This window comes from Protomyctophum parallelum (genome assembly GCF_964188405.1).
Source record: "Protomyctophum parallelum genome assembly, chromosome: 9".
In the NCBI taxonomy this organism is placed as follows: Eukaryota; Metazoa; Chordata; class Actinopteri; order Myctophiformes; family Myctophidae; genus Protomyctophum; species Protomyctophum parallelum.
This window is the reverse complement of record NC_139706.1, coordinates 30,102,839-30,128,814: the sequence shown is the minus strand read 5'-3', so window position 1 is coordinate 30,128,814 and position 25,976 is coordinate 30,102,839. Positions and strand designations below refer to the sequence as shown.

The 25,976-nt window shown below is 40.6% G+C and overlaps 1 protein-coding gene across 1 annotated transcript in view; it reads right to left on the bottom strand.

Annotated features, from left to right (window-relative positions):
* Positions 1 to 14,523: 14,523 nt before the first annotated feature.
* Positions 14,524 to 25,976, bottom strand: part of pcp4b (Purkinje cell protein 4b) — a 41,301-nt gene continuing 29,848 nt past the window's right edge. Inside the window, exon 3 of the mRNA XM_083773093.1 lies at positions 14,524 to 14,775. Coding sequence (XP_083629219.1) covers positions 14,639 to 14,775 — 137 coding nt within the window. The 3' untranslated portion in view covers positions 14,524 to 14,638. The remainder of the gene's footprint in view (positions 14,776 to 25,976) is intronic.

The window sequence follows — 25,976 nt, the reverse complement described above, 5'->3', positions numbered from 1 at the left end:
TTTATTTTACATCAAAGTATTGTAAAAATGAAGTAAAAAGACTAGCAGCTCTCAGGAAGTTCATACATCAGACTAAAAAGTACTAAAACCATGTGAACTTCAACTGCTGGAAGATGAAGAGCATGAGCATTCATAGTCCCTCCCTGGTCATGTGTTCCACTGACTGACGTCCAATGGTGGACAGTAACTAAGTACATTTACTCAAGTACTGTACTGTACAATTTTGAGGATTTGTACTTCTACACTGCTACATCTCAGAGGCAAATATTGTACTTTGATAACTTTAGTGGATTATTGTTACAAAACATACATTAACCAGTTCATTTAGGCCATTTTAAATATATATTTGTATACATTTTAGACATTTTGATGCCAATACTTTTGTACTCAAGTATATCTTTATTACCGGACGTTTACGTGCAACAGTGTTTCTACTTTGCAGTATTGATACTTAAGTAAAAGATCTGAGTACTTTTTCCAGCACTTCTTTTGTCCACCAAGAAGCTAAACAAATAAGCCCTTGTCAAGCCCACGGGGCCAGACCTCCCATATGCAACCCAATTAATTACGTGTATCCAGCCTTGCTGAAAAGGCCCGAGCCACTTGAATCATATAGATAAGGAGGAGAGGAGGGCTCCATGTCGGAAAGCCAATTAATCAGTCTGCTGAAATATCGATCCATAAATCCATAAATGGCCAACTAGTGCGCAAGCAGAGCGCGCAAGTACTTTCGACCGCTGTAAACTGTCAAATCTCAGTATCTCTGTGAAGAAACGTTTGAAATGTCTAATTATTAGGTGTAACTATTTGCTACCTACCTACTTTATGCATATAAACACCTAGTATTATTAAGTATGGTTCAAGTTTCTATCTATATAAGAAATACAGTTTTATCGATTTAGATAGATATATTCTGGATCCCTTTTTAGTTTTTTCATTTGTGATGAAAAAAAAGGTATATAAACTGAATTAAAATATGTTATACAGTATATCTGATCTAATATAGTGATATTAATACTACAGTATATCTGATCTAATATAGTGATATTAATACTAAATCATGATCAGAGTAATAGGTGTCTCTAACTTCAATTTCTGTAATAATACTTTCACATTTGTTAAAATATACATGATCTAAAAACCGTCCCAGCCAACCCGCCACGTTTGATGCGTATGCAAATAAAATAGCAAATTGTGTACATGGTGTGTATATGTATGACTAGCTCTCAACGATGACGTAAGACATATGGTCATGTATGTAATCTGGTCCCAGCAAATCAGGCACAGATATATTACATACATGACCATATGTCTTACGTCATCATTGAAAGCTAGTTATACATATACTATATAGAGTATGTAGTTGTAAGTTGATTAGCGGTATACTGTGGTTACTTTGTACCAAAAACCGTGCCAGCCAACCCGCCACTTGATGCGTATGCAAATAAAACAGCAGATTTGTGCCTGGTTTGCTGGGACCAGATTACATAAATGACCATATTTCTTACATCATCATTGAGAGCTAGTCATACATATACACACCATGTACTCTGGTCCCAGCAAATCGGGCACAATTTGCTATTTTATTTGACTGATTATGTACGGTATATAGTATACGTATGACTAGCTCTAAATGATGACGTAGACATATGGTCATTTATGTAATCTGGTCCCAGCAAACCAGGCACAAATTTGCTGTTATTTGCATACGCATCAAGTGACGGGTTGGCTGGCACGGTGCACACAGACCGGGCGAAATTATTACTTGCACGCTCTGCTTGCGCAAGTAATAATGTATGCAACACATTTTTAACCTTGTACATACTTTCAACATTATGTATGTTAAACAACAAACATATTCACATGATCAGTACACTTGTATGAAGTGCATCATGAAATGGATTATATCCATTTAGTAAACAAACAAACTTCTTCTTAGTAGTATTACACTCTCAAAGTGTTCACTTTCAAAGTGCAAAAATAACAACAATATCCCTTCATTGAAAATAAATGAACTGTCTCACCGATTCTGTGTGAAACAGGCTGGGCACAAACAATGCAATGGCTGCCCCAGTGAATCCACAGTGGTTTCTAGAAATAAACAATACCACTCATCAAAAACCAAAGTAACTTTCAGTTATTTGTTACTCTTAAATTAACTCATAAGATGTGGTGAGTTACCTTGCTTCGCTGTGGTTTGTACTCTTCTAGAATCACACTTTTCCTCTCTCTGTTCTGTGCTCTTCTCATGTGCTGTGCACTGCTGTTTGGCTTTTTTTCTGTCTCTAACCTCAACAGCTGAACTGACTCAGTTCAATTGGGCTTGATTAGTGCAGCACTGCAGGTAGAAGGTAATCATTGCTTCAACAGGTTGCTGTGTGGCTGGAACAGCATATCAGCCAGGCCTAAACTAACGTCTGGGTTTCCGAGGCTAGGCCTAAACTGACTGCTGATTGGTGGAACCACATGTCACTCTGTCTCTGATATTTAGTGATTTAAGATAGTTTAACAAATCTCTGCGCCACTCAGTGGTTAGGTTTTAGACAGGGTCACTAAACATTAGTAACTTTAGATTTAGTTCTTAGGCAAAAGCACACATATAAAGGCAACTGTAGCTTGTCTCTATAGAGCGTCGCAGTCCCGCCCCCTCGAGAGACCCGGAAAATAAATCACCGTTCATTTTCCTCATAGGCATTTCTTAAAGTATTTATTTAAAGACGGTTACGCCGCGGACAAAGCCAACTCGGATCGTGACAAATCATGACAATGAACACAATATTTTGGGCCGATCAAATCATTAGAAAGAAGAAAATAAAGGCAGGAGACAACACTATTTGTTTTGTTTTTCTTCTTATACATTATTTGATCGGCCCAAAACATTGTGTTCATTGTCATGATTTGTCCCGATCCGAGTTGGCTTTGTCCGCGGCGTAACCGTCTTTAAATAAATACTTTAAGAAATGCCTATGGGAAAAATGCATTGGGATTTATTTCCTGGGCCACTCGTTGTTCTGAAAGGGGGAGGGACTGCGACGCTCTATATGTTAGGGTTATACTGTAATCCACTGACTAAATCATGTGTGTTACATCTGTCCTAACTCGTGTCACATTTGCCATTGACAATGAAAGGAGAATTTACGTCATATGTATCTGAACAAATCAGCTTTTTGTGCTAACACAAACATTAAATGCCATGGACAATGAAAGGAGAATTTACGTCATATGTGTCTGAGCAAATCTGCTAATCGGCTATGTAGGGAGGATGGGGGAAGATGAACCGTCGGGTAAGTTGAACCACCCCCTGTATCTTTAAAACTACACACATGAGTTGTCATGTGACCTCAAAATCAGGACACACCCACCATTTCAACCTGACTGTGAAGATGAGAGACACATGGACAAAGTGGAAAGTACATTTATACACAAAAAAGTGTTTTTTGCTGGTCGAAGTAAAAAAAAAACTTTTCTGGAATAATCCTTTTTATGTTAAAGCAAAAGCACCCAGGTCTAAACTTATATATCATGCATGTTGGTGATATACCAATGTATAAAACCCATGTGAATCATTTAGCTAAACATTAGCCTGGAGCATTAAGCTAGCCATGTTTTGTCAAAAAGTGGCCATGGGGCAAGTTGAACCAATTCCTTGGGGTAAATTGAGCCAATTTTCTTAATGTGAATCACCATTCATATTTTTGTATTAAGTATTTGCTACTCAAATTATACTGAATGACCTTTAATTTGGATGTTTGCAAATGTTTGCAAATTTGCTATATTGTATTAACAATATTGCAAATATTATAAGGTTCTGAATAACAAACTTTATTTAATTGTCTTTATATTGTTTAAATAATAAATAAACAGATAAATAAGACTATTTGCAAAAGGGAAAATTGTTATTAAATTATTTTCAATAAGTGAATACATTATCTGTTCAAGTTTAAGCTCTTTACATTAAAATATCATGTGGTTCAATTTTGGATCAACTGTCATAGCTGCTTACTCATCATTTCAATTGATAGAGGACATCCTGAAATATGTGTAGATCATTAGATTTGACTGCCATCTCATTTTGCCTTGCTTCCAGGACAACTTAAGTAAAAAGTGGTTCATCTTCCCCCATCCTCCCCTACTGTATAATTCTCGTTAATATTATTTGTGTCGGTATAATGACCGAGAAGTGGTATAGTATGGTGAACATTGTATGATGGTTAAAAGATAATAACATACTGGAAGTTGACAAATGAATTAATGAGGAAGTATATAACTTTTTGCTGGCAATATTGCACTGGTGTGTCAATAGCCAAAATCTCGGCCACTCGCTCACTCACTCTAGCATGGTGGTGTTACAGTGAAATTGGTATCTTGCTGAAATATGTGACAATTGTGCAGACATCACATAATGAATAATTGTGGTTTGTTTAATTCAACCTAGGGGTATTCAAGCCACATATTTAAAGACCTCCATGTAAGTTATGTGAAATCCACAAAATGGTCACATATGTTGACAGGTCACCAATTTCACCGTAACACCGCCATGCTAGAGTGACCGAGTGGCCGTGATTTTGGGTAGGCCTATTGGAATTTGGCCTTCGGGAGCAGCACCGATAGTGCTTGCGGTGTGCTGAACTCACGTGTGTTCATTCACTGGGGACGCAAACACAAAATGTGTCGTCCTTGATTGGGTTCCGTGCAGCACGTGAATCACATGCCTTTTGATTTGGTGTAGCGCCAGGGTACTTCGGAGGGGTTGGTTTGGCACTGCTTGGCACACTTGATGAGAAAAGACTATAGCAGTAAGAAAAGGCTATGGCAGTAAGAAAAGACCAAAGCAGTAACAGGGGCGTAACTATAGCGTGACACAGACAACGCAATTGCGTTGGGGCCCAGTGGCATTTGGGGCCCATGGCCCCTCACCCGTAACCTGACTCCGCCAGAATGCGGCAGTATTGAGTTCACAAGTTCCCTAGGAGGAATTCACTGCTGCCGCCATCTGGCGTGGAGGAAGTTAGGCAAGGGTGCAGTGGGATCCCCCGACTGCGCTGTGCTGCGGCTGCTGCTCTGTTCACAATCACGGACGACAGTTACGTTCACAACTCCTGTACAGTGCCCCGCTGTTTATAAACCAAAACGCAGTTTGGGTTTTTGTTCCGACGTACTAACAGTCCGACAATACTTTGGTCCGACATCGTACCCCAAACCCTAACCTAAGCCAAAGGTGAGTCTTAACAGGCCACACATGTCGGAGCCGCCACGGCTGAGTCTTAACCGGTCACGCATGTGTCTTAGTTTGATAGTCCTCCAATACCATGATAGAAAATAATAGAATACTTTTATATTGGCTTAAAATCACAACCATGTCACCATTCAAAACCGCCAACATGTATTAGACACAAAAAAGCTGAATCTTGTTTCCATTACATTAAGTGGCGGTCCACACACTGGAAATCTGTGTGAGTCAAATGACTTCATAAATAATACATTTTCAATATACAGTCAATATAAAACTGAACTGTAATATTGTATAATCAGTCATCTCAACATTTAATTAACAATCAAGTAAAGTTACATGGCATAGAAGTGGTACATGTGCAGGGTATAGTACCCCCAGTTATGTTTAAAAAAATCATACAGTCCCAATTAAAAAAGAAATAAAGCAATCAAAAAAGAATGAAGCAACAAGGAAAGTGATCAGAACAGCTGCACGTTTAATTAATAAATGTGCTTTGTCAATAAACCAAATATACCTAAAATTAATTGATGAGATCCCTCTGTGAGCTGTGTGTACAGTAGATTGCAATGGATGAAAAGGTATTATAGCTGATGGGGCATATTTTGATGATGTGATGTGTGTTGTGGCTAGATTACTGAAGCATCAGCCAAGTCAGTTTCCCAGCGGTAGTGTATCTCATTTATATAGCTTTAGCTCATTACTTTTACCAGTGCAGAATTCCCTCTCACACCCATCTCCCAAGTAAACACAACACCATGGAGTGGAAAACCCAACGGCATGCACAGCACGCACACGCTATAGACAAATATAAATTTAATGACTCACTAGACCATTGCCTGTATATAAACAGCTGCAAACAGGCAATACCACCCCTCTTCTCTCTGCTGCCCAGAGAGACTGCCACTCTGCGGGACTACAGGAAATACTTTTTGACACAAACCAACCAATTAGAGAGAGAGCATGAGGAGAGAACGTATCCCTCATGAGATGGTGGACTGATTACACTGTAGACACAGAGAGTGCTGATATGGAAACGCATGACAGGACCCAATCGGGGCATATTTGCTTTTATTTTTCTCCAAAAGATTATGCTCGGGAGCTCGTGTGAGCAGTGCTGTATATGAACCAATCACAGAAATGTCACTTTGTATATCTTTACAGATGATTAATTATTATCAGTACCGGTAGTCATATACTGTGAAATTGATTTCCGCAGCTGTCTGTAGAGCCAACGGAAACAGCAACGCTGTATATCAGTAGTAGCAATAGAGTTTATAGTAGTGGAGAGGAATGAGTTCTCTCCCATGAACACATTACAACACATGATATGAAGAAGATCGATGCTCTCCACAATCGATGCCTCAGGAAAATCTGACAAATCTTTTGGCCTGAGAGGATATCTAACGAAGAGCTTTGCCTCAGCCTAGCACTTTACCCTTCTTATGTTTATATGTTCACTGTGTTGTCTTTTATACTGTGTTGAATACATAAATAAAAATACACTGGGTGACCAAGTGCAACAGCGTACGTGTTAGAGATCAAACGCCACAGATTCCCATGGCTGGGGAAGGGTTCAGGATGGCCCAGGATCGTATACCAAAGGTCGCTCTAGAATGGACTCCTGTAGGGAAAAGGAAGAAAGGTCGGCCTAAAACATCCTGGCGACGAACTGTGGTAGCTGAGCTGAAGGAGATGTACCTGACATGGGGCACAAATACGTTAAGGCCTTATTAAGGCCTTATGTCCCACCTTGGACGAAGAGGATTAAGTAAGTAAGTCACTTCACATTTAAAAAAATAATAAAAAATTTTTTGGGTGTGAGGTTTGCAAGCAAATTATCTCCCCTAGGGTAGTGGACGGGATGGCCACATGCACCAAGTACACGTGGGGGTGCATGTGAATTGTCCCCATGGATATATGAGATGGCTACACCGGGTATCATTTGGCCTTTGACAATACATTGGAAAGCAAACTGTAATGTCAAAGTCACTGAGTATAGTGTTATTTCCCCAAACTAATTCTGTTCATTGCATCACCCATTTATCAAAAAAGACAGCTTACCACCACACAATTACAATGAACTAGGCTACTGAGAGCTGTTCCACGAGGTTATGTTCATTAGCCTTATGTTCTCTCAGCCCTATCTTCCTTCAGGGTTGGAGTTAGGTTGAGGTTAGGGTTTGGTGTGTGTGTGTGTGTGTGTGTGTGTGTGTGTGTGTGTGTGTGTGTGTGTGTGTGTGTGTGTGTGTGTGTGTGTGTGTGTATCAGAAAAGATAGAAACATAGGGCCTTTCTGTGTGGAGTTTGCATGTTCTCCCCGTGTCCCGTAGGGTAGATACCCTCACAAAAACATGCCGTAATCCTGGTCTCTAAAACTACCTCCCCCTGGCCAGCCGGGGCGCCTGATGGAGGGGAAAGGAACTTGTCGGAAATAACGTGTCCCTTCCACACGCTACGTCCGGCCGGGGAAATTCCCCTCTGTCAGGTGAAAAGAAGCAGCTTGGACTCCTCATGCATAGAAGGAGGCATGAGGTCAGTCCGCTGCCCCCCCAGGTTGGCAGAGGAAGTGTAGCGCCCAGGATTACATTGGCACTGGGTGAAAAAGAAAACTGGGTTACAAAATCGTGGGATAAAAACTTAGAAAAGAAAAGATAGAAACAGACCACTGTTTTTGCTACATACAAGTATGTTCACGGTTTGTCTTGTCTGATACCATTGATTTCAGGATCAAATAGGGTGCATATACTATACTTTAGGCTGCATTCTCCCACACTGTCCATAATGGTTCTGTGGAGTAGTAGCCTATATTCTGTATTCAGATTTCAGATTTTTATTGAAGGGACAGCCCCTTGAGATGCAGCATCTCATTTACAAGAGGGACCCATAAAAAAACAAAATACAGAAAAGCATACTGTACACAAATACACAAAACATGCAGTACACAGATACAAACAGATATACAAATACATACATACACAAATAGCTTGCTCACCCTCTTCCACCTACACCACCAACCACCATATAATACACAGTGTAGATAAGGTCACAGTGCAAATATTTCAGGGTCATAAATGGTTACAGTCAGGTTAGAAGCATAGACAAGTTGAGTCTAGATGTGAATGTAAGGAGGTCCTGAAGCTACTATATGATGAGACGGATCTAAGATATAGCAGCAGCTACTTAGGGTCTGTTCAAAATATGGCTTTTTGTATGATATCAAGTTCAACTCTAAAAAGAGTGTTGTTATGATCAGTAGATCAAAGGGCGACCAAAAGCTCACCTTTCCCTCCTTCTATCTGGCAGGTGAAGTCTTAGAGGTGGTAACAAAGTTTAAATACTTGGGGCACATAATCAGAGAAGATCTATGTGATGATGATGATGTGCAGCGCCAGTGCTGTAAACTTTATGGTCAAGCCAACATGCTGGCACGAAAGTTTCATATGTGTACAGACAATGTCAAAATAGCACTTTTTAAAACCTACTGCACTCCACTCTATACAGCTCACTTGTGGTGCCGATACAGCAAAGTGAAAATGAAAAAACTTCAGGTGGCATATAATGATGCTTTTCGTATATTCCTGAGACTCCCAAGATGGACCAGTGCAAGTGAAATGTTTGTGACCAGTAATGTACCTACCTTTCATGCTGTACTGAGGAATTTTATGTTTAGATTCATGTGTAGACTGAGGGAATCAAAGAATGTATTAATTATGGCCTTAACAGGGATCACACAGAGTGATACAGTCTTCTCCTCATGTTTCTGGAAACACTGGAGGCAATGTTTATATTTGTTGTTTTTAATTGACAAGGACTGCCTGGAGTGAAAATAGCCTGATACATAGGCTATCTCTGTGTTGTTGTTTTTGTATTTACTGTTATGTTTTTACATGTATATGGACACATTGTGTCTGAAATAAAGTTTTCAATCAATAGAGGGAGGTTATTCCAATCGAATGGGGCTTTGTAGCATTATGAAATGTTTTATTCATGCTGGCCAAGTGGGTTAGGCTTAGTTAGGCTTAGTATAATGTAACTGCTCCTGGCTCAAGTCCATTGTATAGTATAACTTCAAGTGAGCAGAGAGCACAGTGTGCCAGGTCCACCCATGCAGTGGAGGCCCAGGGGCAATGACATAATACCCTCAGCTTGACTCTCTGCTGTTCCCACGCCACTTGGGAACTATAGGAAGCTCACAGTAGCAGCCAAAGGACAGATAAAGGAGAAGAGATGATCGAGAGAAGAGAAGAGAGAGAGCAGTGTTGCCACATCTGCTTGTAAATATTTGTTGCAGATTATTTTCTGGGCTTGTTTCTAAAGTGCTGTTGCTTATTTGGGCTTGTTTCCTAATGTCATTTAAAACAGTGATTCTCAAACATTTTCATGTCAAGGACGCCCAAATTAAAATATTTGTCCAAGCACCAACCCCCACAACAAGCTCACAATGTGGCGTTATGAGCTCAGCTATTAATTTTTTTTTGCCTTAGAAGTTAATTGCCTTAAAACGTTAGAGTACTCAAAATGCGTTCACATTGGGTCTATTGGGCTTGATGCGCCATCCTGTTGAGAGGGTTATCTAATAGTCCAATAAACAGGCTGTACACTTAAAATTATGGATTCACAAGCTCTGGCATTTATTGATTGCCCACAATTATCCCAAATTGAATGGTCATGTGATATATACATGTGAACAGCAAAGACACATATGAAAGCAAATACGACCTGTTACGTCACGAATTCGGATTCGATCATTATCAGTCCACAGATTTGGGGGCCCCGCGAAGCACAGGACAGAGAGCTGGTCTATCCTGGAGAATTCTGGCACGTCACTCTCTGTCCTGACACTATATAGGAATTTGTCTTGTCACTGAGTGACCTTGCTTGGGCACAGCTCGGCCGCACACTCTTAAAAGTAAGGGTGCTTACTTAACGAGTGTGTAATATCCCACCAGGCTCTATGGGCTGGCAAGTAGACTATATTATATTATTAATACATAGGACAGCAGAACATCATATCGATGGATGGATGGATGGATTCACCACTCCTCACTACATCAATCTCACTATATGTCTCACTATGTAGTGAGACATGTAGTGGAGGAAAGTCCTTAACAGAAATTCTGATTGGATGTCCCTTGACTGATACAGGCCTAATTGGTCTGATTAGGTTCAGTTTACATGCTTTGTGCCAGTTTTATTCCTTTCTTGACCGAGTGTTCATGACAGTAAAAGTAAGTTGTTTTCTTCTTTACTGTTGAATATATGGTCAACTATTGTAACATGCTTGAATCGTCCAATTGCACACGAGATACCACACACAATCTACTGGGCAGATTGCCATGAAACATCCTGTGTGAGTTCAGTGAATCCTAATCATTTGACCCCATGACATTTCCTCCAGCATCAACTTGGAGGCCAAAATGTCAGCCATGCATGCCAGAGCTCTCACAATCTCTCATATGGTAGGTAGATTTCAGGATGAACATAGAAGAGAGTAAAACGAGCACTCTCAGTACAACAATGCAGATTACTGTGTGCAGCGTGTATATCTTTAGATACGGAAGGCTTGATGGAGAAACGCGTCTTTGCTTGTTTGTCCGTGCTGCACAACGCAATAAATGTACCTTGCTAGATTTCAGGATGATCCATATTGATTTTGTTTTCCCCATGACCTTTTCCCCTAGCTCGGGCCTTAGGCTAAAATTCCCACTCCTTTTTAACAATGTACTTCAGATTTAAAGCTTGGCCCATGGGCCATGCTTTGAAAACCCCTGAATCAACCAAACTCAATAAGAGCTTAAAACAGCCTAACCTGTTAACAGCTGACCACTCCACTATGTGGCTACCAACGTCAAGGTCTCCTTGGCGTTGATAGCCACATAGTGGAGTTTCACAGCAACCATCTCAGGCTTAAGGAGCTGTAGGACACTGTCAAGTCAATCTGCAGGGAAGATCAGTCACCAAGGGGTTTAAAGGTCAATGCTGAACTTCAAACAATACAGTCGGGTGACATCACCGCAGCCCCTCACCCGCCACTCCACTGCACCTCACCTCCGCGTCCAATGTTCACACTTCTGAGACACTGAGGAGCTGAGAGGATCAGTGCGACCTCATATTAACCCTGGAGTTCAGGGTTCAGCCAGAGTTGAAACAGTTAAATGTCACCTTCAGTAACACTGTGGATGTTCGTGTCCGAGATCTGAGTCACGCAATATACTAAATAAATTCTCCACATTTTTAACTGGAGCGTGTCTATTTTGAGTATAGGCCTACATGTTTCAATCCTGAGGCAAGTATGTTTTCTGCTGCATCTCAGCCAGTCCATTTGGAGGTCATTTGCCAGTTTTTGTGTGTAAAACAGAGATTTAGTTTACAGAAATGTTCCATAACACACAGTAATAATTTGGAGTTGTGTGATTTTACATTGACACAACAATATCATATTCAGGCTATATGGCATATTAAGAGGGTGTGCAGAAGGTTGCTTATGTTCCTTATGGAGGCTAATGAAGAGGAATACATTATGTACTGCGGTGCACTGTAGCATGAGAAAGGATTTGTGCTGCTCTGTGATCAAGTCAGACATCCAGCAGAAAGTGACATGACAGATAACTGGGGGCCAAAGACAAGTCTTGTTAAGATTCTTAAATCAGTTCATAAGTGGTGCCGAGCACAACAAATATCACCCTACTGGCCTTTCAAGGTCGCTCAAAGGTCATGTTGCCAGTGGAAAGACCATGTGATTCGACTTCTTGTTTGTTGATAATTGTAAACATGTCTCTATCTTTGCCTTTTTCTGAGTTATAGAAGACATTTCTTATGAAGCCTGCAGGTCTATAATGCGTTATAAACATACTGCATTATAATATGCTTATAACACTGTGTCTTGATTTATTTATTATATCTGCTTGACTCAGTGGCGAAACACTCATCTACGTAAGCACTTTGATATCCATGATACCATGACCATCCCCCCCTGACGTCTGTGCACAATGATACGAGATGCATGTTCGGTTCCTGTTCAGTCTGTTCTTATCCTCATTTTCATATCTGCTAGGCACTTCATGTGTCCGCTGTTCAATACTGTATATATTTATTTAACTAGAATGTATGTGCATTGTGCAATGCAGCCTGGTGGTGTTGAAATGATGTTCTCTGCGCATCATGTGACTCACCTGATCCTCACACACCACGCCTTTGGTTTAGATGGAGACTCATGAGGGGCCACTCAGGTGGTCAAACAAAATGTACACACTGTATGATTATAAAAACACAAAAACCTACATGTAATGCTTCATAACAACAATGATAACTCACTAAAAAGGATTTTAAGCACTCATACATACTCATAATGTAATAGTAATATTACCAGTAAGACGCCTGGGGGGCGAGAAGCGGCGAGGTCACGTGCACTGGCCATATATGGAGCATCTTGAGTGTACAGGGAATGATGAGGTCAGATCAACATATGGAATGTCAGAACAGGTCAGCTCCATATAGAGAGATTGGAGACGGTGGTGTCTTGAGTGTACAGGGTTTGATGAGGGCACAGGTAGGGCCGGGCCTTCATTTTCAGGCCTTCGTTTTCGCCGGCTGCCGGGCGCGGCTGCACAAACTTTGGGGCAGGCCCGTCTAGAGTTTAAATGGACAGGTATCAGTCAAAAGGGAGACATCGAAGAGGAAGGATGGATGGGGAAGGATCAACATATGGAATGTCAGACCAGGTTCTAACATATATCCATATACTAGTATTGATGACATCATATATGGGCTTAATTGCGACAGCAGGTCGCATTTACTATAATATGATCCCTGATTTACCTTCATCTCTGATTATGTCATAGTGATGTCACGAGACCTGGGCACAATATGACGTTGCGTGACAAATTGAGTGTGACATGACGTGACAACAACGCAAGGTTTCATAGTTAACTGAGACCTTCGGTCGCAATAAAACCTTTTATAATGGTTATAAGGTCAAGTATCATAATACTTCATAATTATAGTCACTGATAGACATGTATGTAGTTTTAAGTATATTAACACAATATCAGTAGTGATGTCCTGAAATGTGGTTCAAGTGTGTAGAGGAAGATACACCAGTCAGTCAGTCAGTGAATCAATCAACATTCTGTTTGTTCAAGTAAATGGTGTAACTCTAAAATATCAGCTTTTTGGGGAGCTGGAAATGAGCAGCTCTAAATAATTCTGCACGCTATGATGACATCCTCATCTCCGCCTCCACCTAAAAGAGAAATATTATGCTGTGGGTGGAATTGCTTGTGCTTGGGTGCAGCAGTTAAAAGCCAGGAATTGGGAATTGCTTAACGAGAATCGATCCATCAATTAGTGCAGTTGTGGATGGAGAGGGAAACCATTATATTATATAACGACTCTTGCTCTGGACAGGATTCTATTTTTACCCTATCATGGGAATAGGTCTCACGGTGCTCCTGCAGTGTATGTTAATGCAATGTGTACAGTAGCAGCCACAAAGCACATATATAAATCACAACCCAGCTTTTTGACGTACACAGAGATGCTACGTATAAGTATGTCTAATTTCATATTTAGAAAATGTTTCGGATGAAAAACAAAAAACAGATGATTTGAATCGAATAGTTTGAAAAAGGCGTGGAAGTCTGTAGCGAGAATTAATCTCTTTCTAATATTGCATATTGACATACACAGTTTGACATACAAGTTCCACACAGACTCTTTATTTATCGAATGTACATTGTTACACAGTCATAGATCATAGCTTGAGACAGTGCCATGTGGATAAGAAAAATGCCTCTAGGTGAGTAGGTTCTATTGTGAATGGACGGCTCCAGGACTGATAGAAGCACTTTCATTCTGAAATTGCCTTTGTTCTATCTACTGTTAAAGTTCAAAGTGTGTGGATGCTTTTGGGAAACCTAGTCCTTAGTGTACATGTTTGGAAGCGGGGGCTTATAGCTATAGAGGCATATTTATAAATAATAAATACAAAATTAACATTTGCTAACACAAACACCAACTAGACTTTATGATATTTGGGGCAAATATGGCAGGGCATAAGAGGAAACACTTCATCCCTTCATACTGTAGCTCTCTTTTCCTTTCTCATTTATTAGTACAGCAATCAAATAATAGTAATAATAATTAACAAGAAGAAGAAGAAGAAAAAAGATGATCAGGAATAATAATGATAGGTTACATCATGAAATTCACAGACATGTCATGATTGACAGGCTACTGGCCTTGCATTCCCCCACCCCACCCCCACCAACCCCACCCCGCCCACCACCTCAGCCCCTGGAGTTCATACAGGTATGAATTTGTCTACATGCAAATGCCACGCCATCACCACTGCACTGTCGGCGTCACCCCGGCCTCTGGGGGCAACGACGAGTCCCTATGGGGGGCACTAGGACTTGTCGTCATGCTTCTTCTTCTGGAACTTCCTGAACTGTGACTGGATGGCGACGGCAGCCTTCTCGGTCTCTGGAGCGCCCATGTCAATGTCAAAGTCCTCTGCTGGAACGTCCTTATTCTTGGATGCATCTGTAGAACAGGACATTATAGGGTTAGTGCGGGTTGTGACTCACAAATGCAAAAAGATGGTATGTGTGTGTGGGGTGGATGAATGAATGCCAACGCACCGTGTCTCACACACACACACACACACACACACACACACACACACACACACACACACACACACACTTTTCTGAATCCACAGAGAAAGATTTACCGGGTCCGAAAAAGAATATGATGAACCTAACATTTTGGGGGTAGTGTGTACAGTAACAGTGATTGACACAACGTCAGGTCATATTCCTTTTTTAATGGGCGACAATTTCGGATGAAAATGTTTGACTCAGAGGGCAAGCTTCTTTGCTGCTTCACTCAGCAGATGGCTGCTCAGATGGCACTGGGGGGACTGAGGGATTACGCTTAGTGACACTTCGACACGTAGAAAGGTCGAACCAGTGATCTTTTGATTACCAGACCATCTCTCTACCTTCTCAGCTACTGCTGCCACCAATATAGTATACCAATCTACCAATGTTTCACACAAACAACATCTCCTGGGAGATTAAAATGTCCTCACGTGTTCCTCATCGGCCCCATCTTTCATTACAATAGCACAACAGGCAAAGCCCTTAGAGGCAAACACAGGCAGTTGTTTTCCAGCTAGGGCAGAGGGTAGGCATTGATCTCCTGTAGTTAATCCTCTCTGTAGCGATCCAAACTATCCAATGAGACATGACTGTAATCCCACAACCACAGAACCACAAGATAACAGCTGGCTTCACCAGTATAGGCATTGCCTATACTGCAAAGATAGAAGAAAAAGAGTGTTCCATGCTTTGGATGGGGAGGTGTTTATGGGGTCAAACAAGAAACACACATAAAAGGAACATTAGATTATCAGGACAAGAACTATATGAACCGTTTATTTGAACATGTAATGGTGTTTGTTCTTGGATTAACAAAATGAACCCAGTGAGACCCACCCAGTCCCTAACTGCAGAAAGGTGTTGATTACTATCTTCTGCCCTGTAGGCCATATTCTGTCGTACTGTATGAAGAATAGCGAAAAACATGCTATGTACAAGCGTCCAAGCGCACAGCACATTTTGAAAATGATTGGAAATGTTTTGAACATTTTTGTCTATAAATGACAAGCCCAAAACAGTGAGGTCAAGTAGAAAGGGTCTTGAATGGTCTTGAATTCAAACAGTACTAACAGTACTGTACTCTATAGTGCAGAACGTGGATACTGAACTCCTTAAATTAAGTTATAAGTTATTGAGTTTTAACCAAAAAATTAAGACTTTAGATTATTAGGAGGGGAAAGGACAGAAAAGCCAAATTCAAGGGGCCTGAATCGGCCGCCCCTCGACTGCATCTGGGTGACTTCCTGCAAAATTCAAGGAGGAAACACTAAACTGCTGTTTTTAAGGTGTAGTTTGACAGTTTCAACTTGAAACACCGCTCTGAAGTTTCTGAACCAATCAGAGCGTTGCATCCCTTCAGGCGATGGGGCGGTAGCTAGGGACGGTAGCTACGATTTTTATGGACTTTTGATATAAAAATACACAATAATGTAAATTTACCCATTTTTCTTTGGCATCCATTGTTAGGTATGCTCATATGATGACCACGGATGTGGTCTAAAAGTACGCCTTTAAGCCTAGAGTACAAATTAAGCTCTGAGACTTTCATTAACTCATATTGAATTGTCCATATTCTAATGCCTGCCATTTTCACCAGAGCATATTTAAGAGAGATTCACTATTGGATGAGAATACTCCATAATGGAGCAAATAACAACAACATCGACAAAATGGCAGTTATTTTTCTCCAAGGAAGAGTCACTGGGGAAAGAGATAAGGAATATGATAACAGCTTAGGTCAAACCCACTGGATAATATGCAGACCACCCTAGCAGAACACTACTTCTCTGTGTTCCAGGAGAGGTGGTGTTTGCTTATTATGATGAACAATAACTGGAGCAATCCACCAAGTTCTCACGTGTTTGTATCTGGCTAATCAATATTTTACTCCTTTATACCTCCCAAGGGAATTATGTACAGCCGTCACTACACAAAGACATCAACAGACTACAAACCAAACACCCAAAATGTAAACCTTGCAGCACATTAATACTATAAATGTGATATAAATTATATAAATTACCCCCCACACAGTTCTTAAGGGAGAATTCTGGACTGACCATTTTCTTACCTTAATCTGATGTTATTATATCCAAGAACGAGTGGGTTTTACGGTAGTTTGCCTTTTTATGGAAGCCAATTTAGGACAAAACACTGTGGAGCATATCTAGTGATAATTTATTTTATAAGCCACTTGAGATGCATCATCTCGTTGTCGAGGGGGTCCTCATTATGATGAAAGACAGATACAAAAATGAAATGGGTTCATCAAAATAAATTTAACTGTGGTGGGCTCGGGAGGGAGTTACAGTATGTCATTTTTTGTCTGTACCACTCGTTCTTGGATATAACTTCATATTACGGTAATAATGGTTGGAATTCTCCTTTAACATTCCCCATTGTACATCCCCCATTGCTACAGTATTTCTTGTGTATCTTGCCAGTATTTAACTTACATTTAATTAGCACTAGCTGTTGCTAGAACAGTGTTGTGGTACTGTACATGCCACATACCAACCTTTCGCTACTTGTACCCCCATATGAGTCAGTGACAATTGACAAATAAACACTTCATTAAGAGTGTTCAGAAAAGATATGTATATACCACTTTTGAAAAAAGTATATAAATGCACCATTTACTAAAGCATTAGCATAGTCCTACACGATAATCTTAATTAATGGACACGTAATTGTGCGACTGCCTCCAAATAATGCACCTTACAAATCCCCCCCAGAAAACAGCATTTCTTTAATCATAACATCATCGATGCAGTTTCAGTTTTAAGTGAGCACTAGGGGAAATCTCAAAATAGTAAGAATCTGAGGCCTTTTAGTATTGTGAAGGTTGTATGTCGTACATGTTTAATCTAAAGTAAAACGCGACAGAAGACGATGGCTAGGCCTGACATAGATGGATGACACTGCAACAATACCTGGAGGATACTTCTCTCCATCAAAAGGACGGATTAGCAGTCTTATTACTTTAGGCAGTGCTTTCAACACCCCTATACCCTCAACTAATTGGAATGTGATGTCAGAGTGCAGTTTTCTGTCATCTCTACAGTGCTCTCAGCAGGATGAAGCAAGTGCATTTTGTCGCTGTCAGACAAAAATAAACCTTGTATATCCAAGGAAATGGAAATTCTACAACAGGTCGTTAAGAGGAAGCAATCTGATTGGTTGAAACGGTTTCTAGCCGTTGATCAAACCACTACTGTTCACCACCTAATCAAAACAAAGAATTCAGCAGCTCTGTTTTCCCAGAGCGCTAGCAAACTCGGTGGCTAGGCTAGCTAGTTTCTTTGGACATTTGTGGTCGTAGTGACTACATCTGTCATTAAAAAAATATATTTTTTCAGCGATTTTCTTTGTTTTAAGGGTAACTGTTGTAGAATTGCAATATTACACTCGAGGGTGTTGTTTAACGTGATTATTGCCACTTCAGTGATGCTTGCGGAACTCGACTTCGTCTCGTTCCTGACCGCATCCCTGTCGTGGCAATAATCACGTTAAACAACACCCTCTCGTGTAATATTGCTTAAAAAGAACTTGCGCACGTAGTTACCGGTACTGTATTATTTTGTTATGTTTATTTTTGCTAATACCTTTAACAGCAAAATACCATAGCAATGGGGTATGTGAATGAAAAGTACCGGTATATAAATATGTATAAAACCTCAGAGTAACAACAATATTTTGGGTATGCCATTATACTTTATGCAAAGATTTTCAAAAGAAATTGAGCTTGTACTGTAAATCGGCTATTTCCACTACTTTTGTATGACACTGGAATCCAGCAAAGAAATCAGGGGATACATTTATGAAAAGAAAAGAAAAGTTGTAAAATGGAGATACAAGGATTGTACCCATCAGTGATGATAGTATATTTATAGGGGGAGCAGGCGCTTGCCATTGGATGGAAGTCTACCGGCCATCCTGTCTGAGGTCTGATCCATTCACCCATAGCGTCATGGACTCGTGCACAATCTCATTTCCACTATAGAACATTCACCGAGTGAATGAAAAGGTACAGTATTGGGGAGATTGATTTTTCCGTGAAATGCAATCGCCAGGTAAATCCAGGTTAAAACCTTTGTTGGTTACAGTCAAGCAAGCTTAAGAATTATTTTTACAATTCATAAAATTGTTAACCACATGTACTGTATGCAAATAGCATTCAAATTCTGGGCATGTGGTGAAATTAGGCGAGAATTCAGCGAGAAATATTCATAAAAATATGGTCCCCACTGCTTTCGGGTATTTTTGTCACAGTACATTTGCACACATGGGCACGTGCTTGTGAACTGAGATCATGTTGACCCCCACGGACACGCCCGGGCGCATTCATTGCTTGTACATGTCACGGTTTGCACCGGAAGGGAATTAAAAACTAAAATGTCTTAAGCAATGTAATTGGTTACAAATCACTTGAGATCGCAATTTACTTCAATTAATTGAGTATTTTGTTAGTGTTTGTATAGCATTCCTTTACGGTGAATTAACAATCCAAACTAAATTTGCCTTAGTATTCAAGCCATCACCGGGTGAGAAAATGACAAGTGAACTACCTTATTCAGGGACATTTAACCCTTCTGATTCCCAGATTCAGCTATGACAGCCAATCGGCAAACATTCTGTATGTGGTTAAGTATTGATAAACGTTTGTACTGTACACCAAGTTTAGATGATGATGCACCTAAGATGGCTTAGATAAACTGTACAGTTTTATAATAATAATAATAATAATAATATGGGTAGTAATAATAATAATAATACATTTTAACACACTTTGTATTTAACACAAATATCAAAGTGCTACATTGCATAAAAGTCAAGAAAAAGGTAAAACAAAAACAATAAAAGTCAGATCAACAAGACCCCCTCCCCAACTATACACAACTAAGAAAAGGTTTGAGTTTAAAAGCACATCATATTCAATAAGACCATGTAGGCAAATTATTTAAACAAGGGTGTATCTTCAGAACATTCAGGATCAGAAGTCTTACAATACATCTTCAATACATCTTCCATCAATATGAATTCAGTACAGTACATGACATATGCACTGTGCAGAGTGTGCATAGGCATGTATGATTGTGTTTGCCTCTGAGTGTGTGCGTGTGTGTGTGTGTGTGTGTGTGTGTGTGTGTGTGTGTGTGTGTGTGTGTGTGTGTGACTGTGTGAAGGTCAAGTAAATATCAATGAACCCATCTCTCCCAAGCCACCTGAAGGGCACTAAAGCGTGAGAGAGACCCCTGGAATCAATAGCCAGAAATAGACATCAAGGGTTGATTCTGCATTGATTGGTGCTTGTTTTCCAAATGTGACTTCATTTATTTGCTCCAGGGAGATAATTATTGGGTCTACGACGTGAATGCAGTGTTTGAAAAATATATACCATAAGTTAACATAAAGTTACAGTATTTTCATCGACCTAGGGAGTTGGAAATAACATGGTCTCAGCACCTTTACTATTCCATTCAAATGCTTCTGGTATGTGCAGTGATACAAAGCACATTTATCATCCAAACGATTACCAATATGACAGAACAGGATGGATTCATTATAGCTATAATTGAGTACAGTAAAGCTAATTACAAAGTATGTAGAAAATGGGTCATGCTGCCTCTCTGAGAGCTTGTCACAGGCTAATTATAACGCTATGACTTTGATCTCTAAGGTGAGCTAGTTTCAAATTACTGCCTCTGCCTCTGCCTCTTTGAAGTCAAAGGAACGCACCATGTGGCAATTTTCACCTTGTTCTCTGTAAACTTTGCCTTGCAATTTCATAGATAGATACAGCTACCGTACAACTATGGGTGCAATTTATTTGCATTCATCGATTTTTCGCATTCATGTTTTCGCTAAATGGGTAATGGGTGACTAATTGATTTATTCTTAAAAAGAAAAGAAATCTGAATTGTTTGCTCAATACAAAATAAAACAAACAATTATTAAAAAATGTATTCAATTCAATTAGTCGAAAAAGTATTCAATAGAATAATCATGCAGCCCTATACTGTAGCTACAGCCACGGAATGATTTCACAGCACAGCACAGCTACTGCTCCAGTTGAAACCTCAAACACATAAGGCTGTTCTCGACCACCCCAACACACACACACACACACACACACACACACACACACACACACACACACACACACACACACACACACACACACACACACACACACACACACACACACACAAATAAGCAAAAGGATTACCAAGATGTTTTCTTTTTTGTTGGCTTGGTTGGATGATCAGATGTAAGATGACCATGCTAAGCGTGCACTGTCCCCAGCTGTTGTATAGTCCCTATGACTATACAACAGCATATGGCAACATATGGCCCGAATGCCACAGCAGCTGCCTTGCAAACCTGCTGACAATGAAAGTCACAAAAAAGGCGTATGGCTGTTTTTAAGGGCCAAGGACTGTCGTCCATGAGGCTTAGAAGGGATACAATCTATATTTAATAAACCTGTACATCGTTGCTGTCAGGCAGAAACCTCTGAGTCCTATCTCCATATTTTCATAATAAAACAATAGCATACAATAGCATCCCCCCCCCCCTCCCCAGAAATAAAGAAAAAAACAATAGCTACATCTAACTATAAATTCACCAAGTCTCTGGGGGATTTATTATTGTCCTGGTACATGTACAGTATATTACATTAATTTTCTTTCTTTCCCTCATGGTACATTGGTGTCATCTTACTTTATGTCTTCATATTACAGTAATGCTATGGGAGCTTCTACGCTTATTTGGCTCCACTGGCTCTGAGACATGAAAGGGCAGTGAAGATTGAACATACTGTAGTGAAGTCATACTGTAGCTGAGATCTGGACTGTACCCTGCAGTCATATTATAAATCACTGCCTACATACGTACTTAAAATGAGAAAACTCCAAGCTAACATCCAGGTCTAAGAACAAGTTAAGTGGGCCCCCAAAATGGGCTCATCACATCAGCTTGTGATGGATATTTTCATCAATATTATATTTTTGCCACAGAGTCGACATATAAGACAATAAGTGATAGTTTTACCAGAAATGCATAGTGTCTATGTCTGCTGTTACTTGAGGTCAGGAAGAGATCAAGTTCTACCAACTTCGATTGTTGTAGTTTCCATTACATCTTGATGAGAAATCTTCTATCATGATGAGACAGTCTTAGACCATGTGCCGTTGTGATGTAATCAAACAATGGAAAAAGAAAGTCAAAAACCTGTACCTGTCCTGTACGTACACGATGAGTGATTAGATAAAGATAAAAGGCATGACAGGAATTAAAGGAATGCCGTATCACAACTAGTTCCATGCAAGGGCTCTTAATGTTGATCAGAGGTCAACGCTTTTTTCGCCCCCGGATCCCTTAGATCATGATGCCATTTATAGGCCCGCCTGTTTGTGCCTTATCTTACTGTTTGTGCCAGATTACATTGGCCATAGCTTGTTGTCATAGTCATCAAGATAACAGGTACACATGAGTTACGCATGAAAATGTGTCACCGTACAGTATACGTGCACGTCCTTTACATTAGGCACGATGGCTACGTAGTAAAAAGTTCTAACCCGAGTGCACGTGTGTATCTATATCCAGTTATGATTGTGTGTAATTGTCTGCCAAAATTTCGAAGTAGACGAGAGAGACCATTTCATGTAAAAATGGTTATCGTCGAATAGTTATGACGTCAGTGTGTTTTGGTACAGTTGTTGAACTTGATACCAGATAGTGTATTTACTATCTATCCGAGTACCACATGACTCACTTTCATGCACTCCCAACCACCGTTTTAAGAGGATCTGTGTGTATCAAACAAACCTTATGGACTTTAGACTCAGATCCGTAGGTCTGAGGCCATAGTGTGAAATCACCTGTCTGTGAAAGGTCATCTCTAATAGACAGCACTGTTTTGCAGAGTGGGGAAGACTCTAATGGTACTATACCCTCACCCCCCCCCCCCCCTCTCTCTCTCTCTCTCTCTCTCTCTCTATATATACAGTATTCAATTTAAATGGGCTTTATTGGCATGAGAAAACATACGTTTAAAAGTGTCAAAAAAATATAATAAAAACTGTTGAAAATGGGGTAAGTATATATAGTTTGAGAGGGTACAGCATTTTGTAAACAGAGCTATGTCACAATGCATCGTTACATACATGTTTTACATGCATGTACATACACAGCATTCACTTCGGGACAAATAGCAGCTTTTTTTCTCAAGTCTATTTAAATAGTATACAAAAAATAGCTTACAGTAGCTCTCCATCAACCTCCCTCCACCTGTATATGCGCTCTCCCTCTCTCTCCCTCTCCCCCTCTCCCTCTCCCCCTCTCTCTCTCCTCTCTGAGTAAAAATCCCATGCCATGCAAAGAAAGCAGTTTTTCCAGGCATCAAATTAATTGTCAAGGTCAAACAACAAAGCATTTCCTTTGCTTTATAACAGCACTGTGTGTGCGTGCGAGTGTGCGCGTGTGACGTGTGCGTGCGTGTGTGTAATGCACACGCGTGGATGGTGTGTTTTCATTCCATTTGAATAAACAGTGAATAAACAGATGGGCAGACCTGTATCCTAGAGTCAGTGAAAAACTGGTTGCCCTACAACACACGTCTTCCTTCTTTCCGAACAGCCAGGCGTGACTTGGGATCCAGTAATTACTGCTGCTGGGAAATGCTGCTGAATCCTAATGCCTGCATTTGATAGGTACCCGCTTTTGAAGAAGTTTAAATAGAATCACTGAGCTGCAACTGAATTTAAAGCAACCTCCACCCCACCCCCAGTTAATACAAAAACACTTTCATTTTCTTACTGTAATAAATTGTGGTGTGGCCACACGCTGAATAACAGGGACTGGAGGATGATGCTGTCCATAGTTTATTGTGGCTTCATCTCAGCACACTGCATTGTGATTTATGCTGCTGCCTTGATTCACAAACTGTATACAGTAATTTACAGTAGCATTGACAGCTAAAGATTGTACAGGGAGGCCACGCCATTATTAGTTATAGCCGTCTTGTTTTTTGTTCCTGCATATTGATTATTTACATTTGTTTGTCCCGCCTGCTCATCACTTTGGATAACAACATGCTGTGCTCATCACCAGCCACTTCTCCAAGACATTGTGACTGGGGGTGCTATGGGAGGGCTGGCTATTTAGAGGGGGGGCTAATGAATCTTGGTTTACATAGAAGTCAGTCAATTGGGCTTGTTTTGAGGGGGGCTAAAGGCTCATACATAGTCTGGATTTTCGGTGGTTAGGTGACCACCGAACTACAACATGACGTCACGAGCCGCGGTGAAGAGCAAACCACCACCACCGCTCCAGCCCTTCGCTCTGTTTTTACTCACCACCGCTCAACGTTATTTCAGCTCCGGTGGTCAGCTCACCACCGGAGCGGTGGTCACCTCACCACCGAAAATCCAGACTATGAATAGGCCTTAAGCCTCCACCAGAGGGGGCTAAAGCCCCCCTTGCCCCGTCCCTGCTCATCACTTCAAGAAATGTGTTTTTCCATGGTCCAGCTTACCTCCTTTGATAAAGTTTATGTTTATGCTTATTAACCCTTTTTACACCATTGCCATATATCTACGGCAATTAAAATTATTATTACACCCCCCACCATTGCCATTGCCGCAATTGGTCTTTTATAGTGTTTATGATCGATCGACTCGTGATGCTACTTACATTAGCACTGGGTTGTGCTAATGTATGTGCTAATGAAATCCTCGTGTGAATTACAGTGAATGAATGAATGGATTAACTTATTTATTTATTAATTTACAATCATAATTGATGAGCGCCGCCCCTCTCCAAATGTTGAACCATTTTCTACTTGAGGTGCCCAGGGTGCTCTACTGCCAGAAGACGCTGAACGTGGAGAGAGCTGAAACGCAAGGCTTATAGGAAGAGGAGCTAAATGCATGGTTGAAAAGCAGCTCAGAAATGTCTCTGTGGACACGGCCCCTAATGCTATGTCAATAGAAAAATGTACCTCCGATTCATGTGGTTTGAGCTCAGCCTCATACACTTTATGCCCTGAGACAAAACACTGAAAAAACTGACCAACATGGTGATACGATGATTCTGATATGGAACCTTGAACTTTGCTCAGCTCCTAATATAAATTGATGGATTTGCTGTCAAGACAAAGGCAGTAAGCACAAGGGCAGGAAGCATTGGAAAGCTTGTTTAACATGGGTATAAGTTCTGGTACATTTACTTAAACCCCTTCATCTTCCGTGCCCTTCAATCATTCACTCATTATTACTCTCTATTTCTATTAAGCTACATTACTGCATCGCCTTGGACAGCTGTTGTTTTCTGGAGAATGGTACAAAACCTGGCAGTTTTAAAATGCTTAGCTAGCTATAGCTTAATTTCAGGGCCTACAATGCAGAACGGTGCCGTGTCATTGGGTACTTGATCGCATATGGGTGCACATTTTTAACCTGACGCTGCCAGATGAGGGCGGTATTGGGTAACCATGTTCCCCAACACAGCATTCATCTGGGATCTCTCAGGCAGTTGAGCTGACAAAAATCCGTTCCGTACCGGACCAATCAGCGTGAGCTAAGGGCGGGATATGTGCGAAACCGGACGTGAAGCTATATAGACACGTCAATATGATTGGTTGTGTTTGCACGCCCACACGGTGATAGACAGACGGTCCCATCCAATCATCTACCAAGTATCTTGAAAAAAAGGAACAGCCCCGTCATCAAATTTGCTTCCGTGATCCCAGATCCCAATAAGCTGTGAAACAAATTTGTGTAGCAAGCTTCTTGGATCTGGCAGCGTCAGGTTAGCACATTTTGTGGTGATTGAAAAAGCCACTTATAGCTTGGCTTGCATGCTATCTATTGGAATTATCCGAGATACTTTACTATAGATGCAGAGGCTTAAGTATTAATTTCTTTCTGGACTTTTCTGTCTAAAGATGTTGCCATTAAATGCAGTATTGTTCAAGTTACATTTAAAAAGTAACTAGTTATAGACCCGCCCAACTCTGTTTCTGATTGGCTTACCCTTAAATCTTGATCTACGTTAACCATTCATCACCTCTTCTGCGAT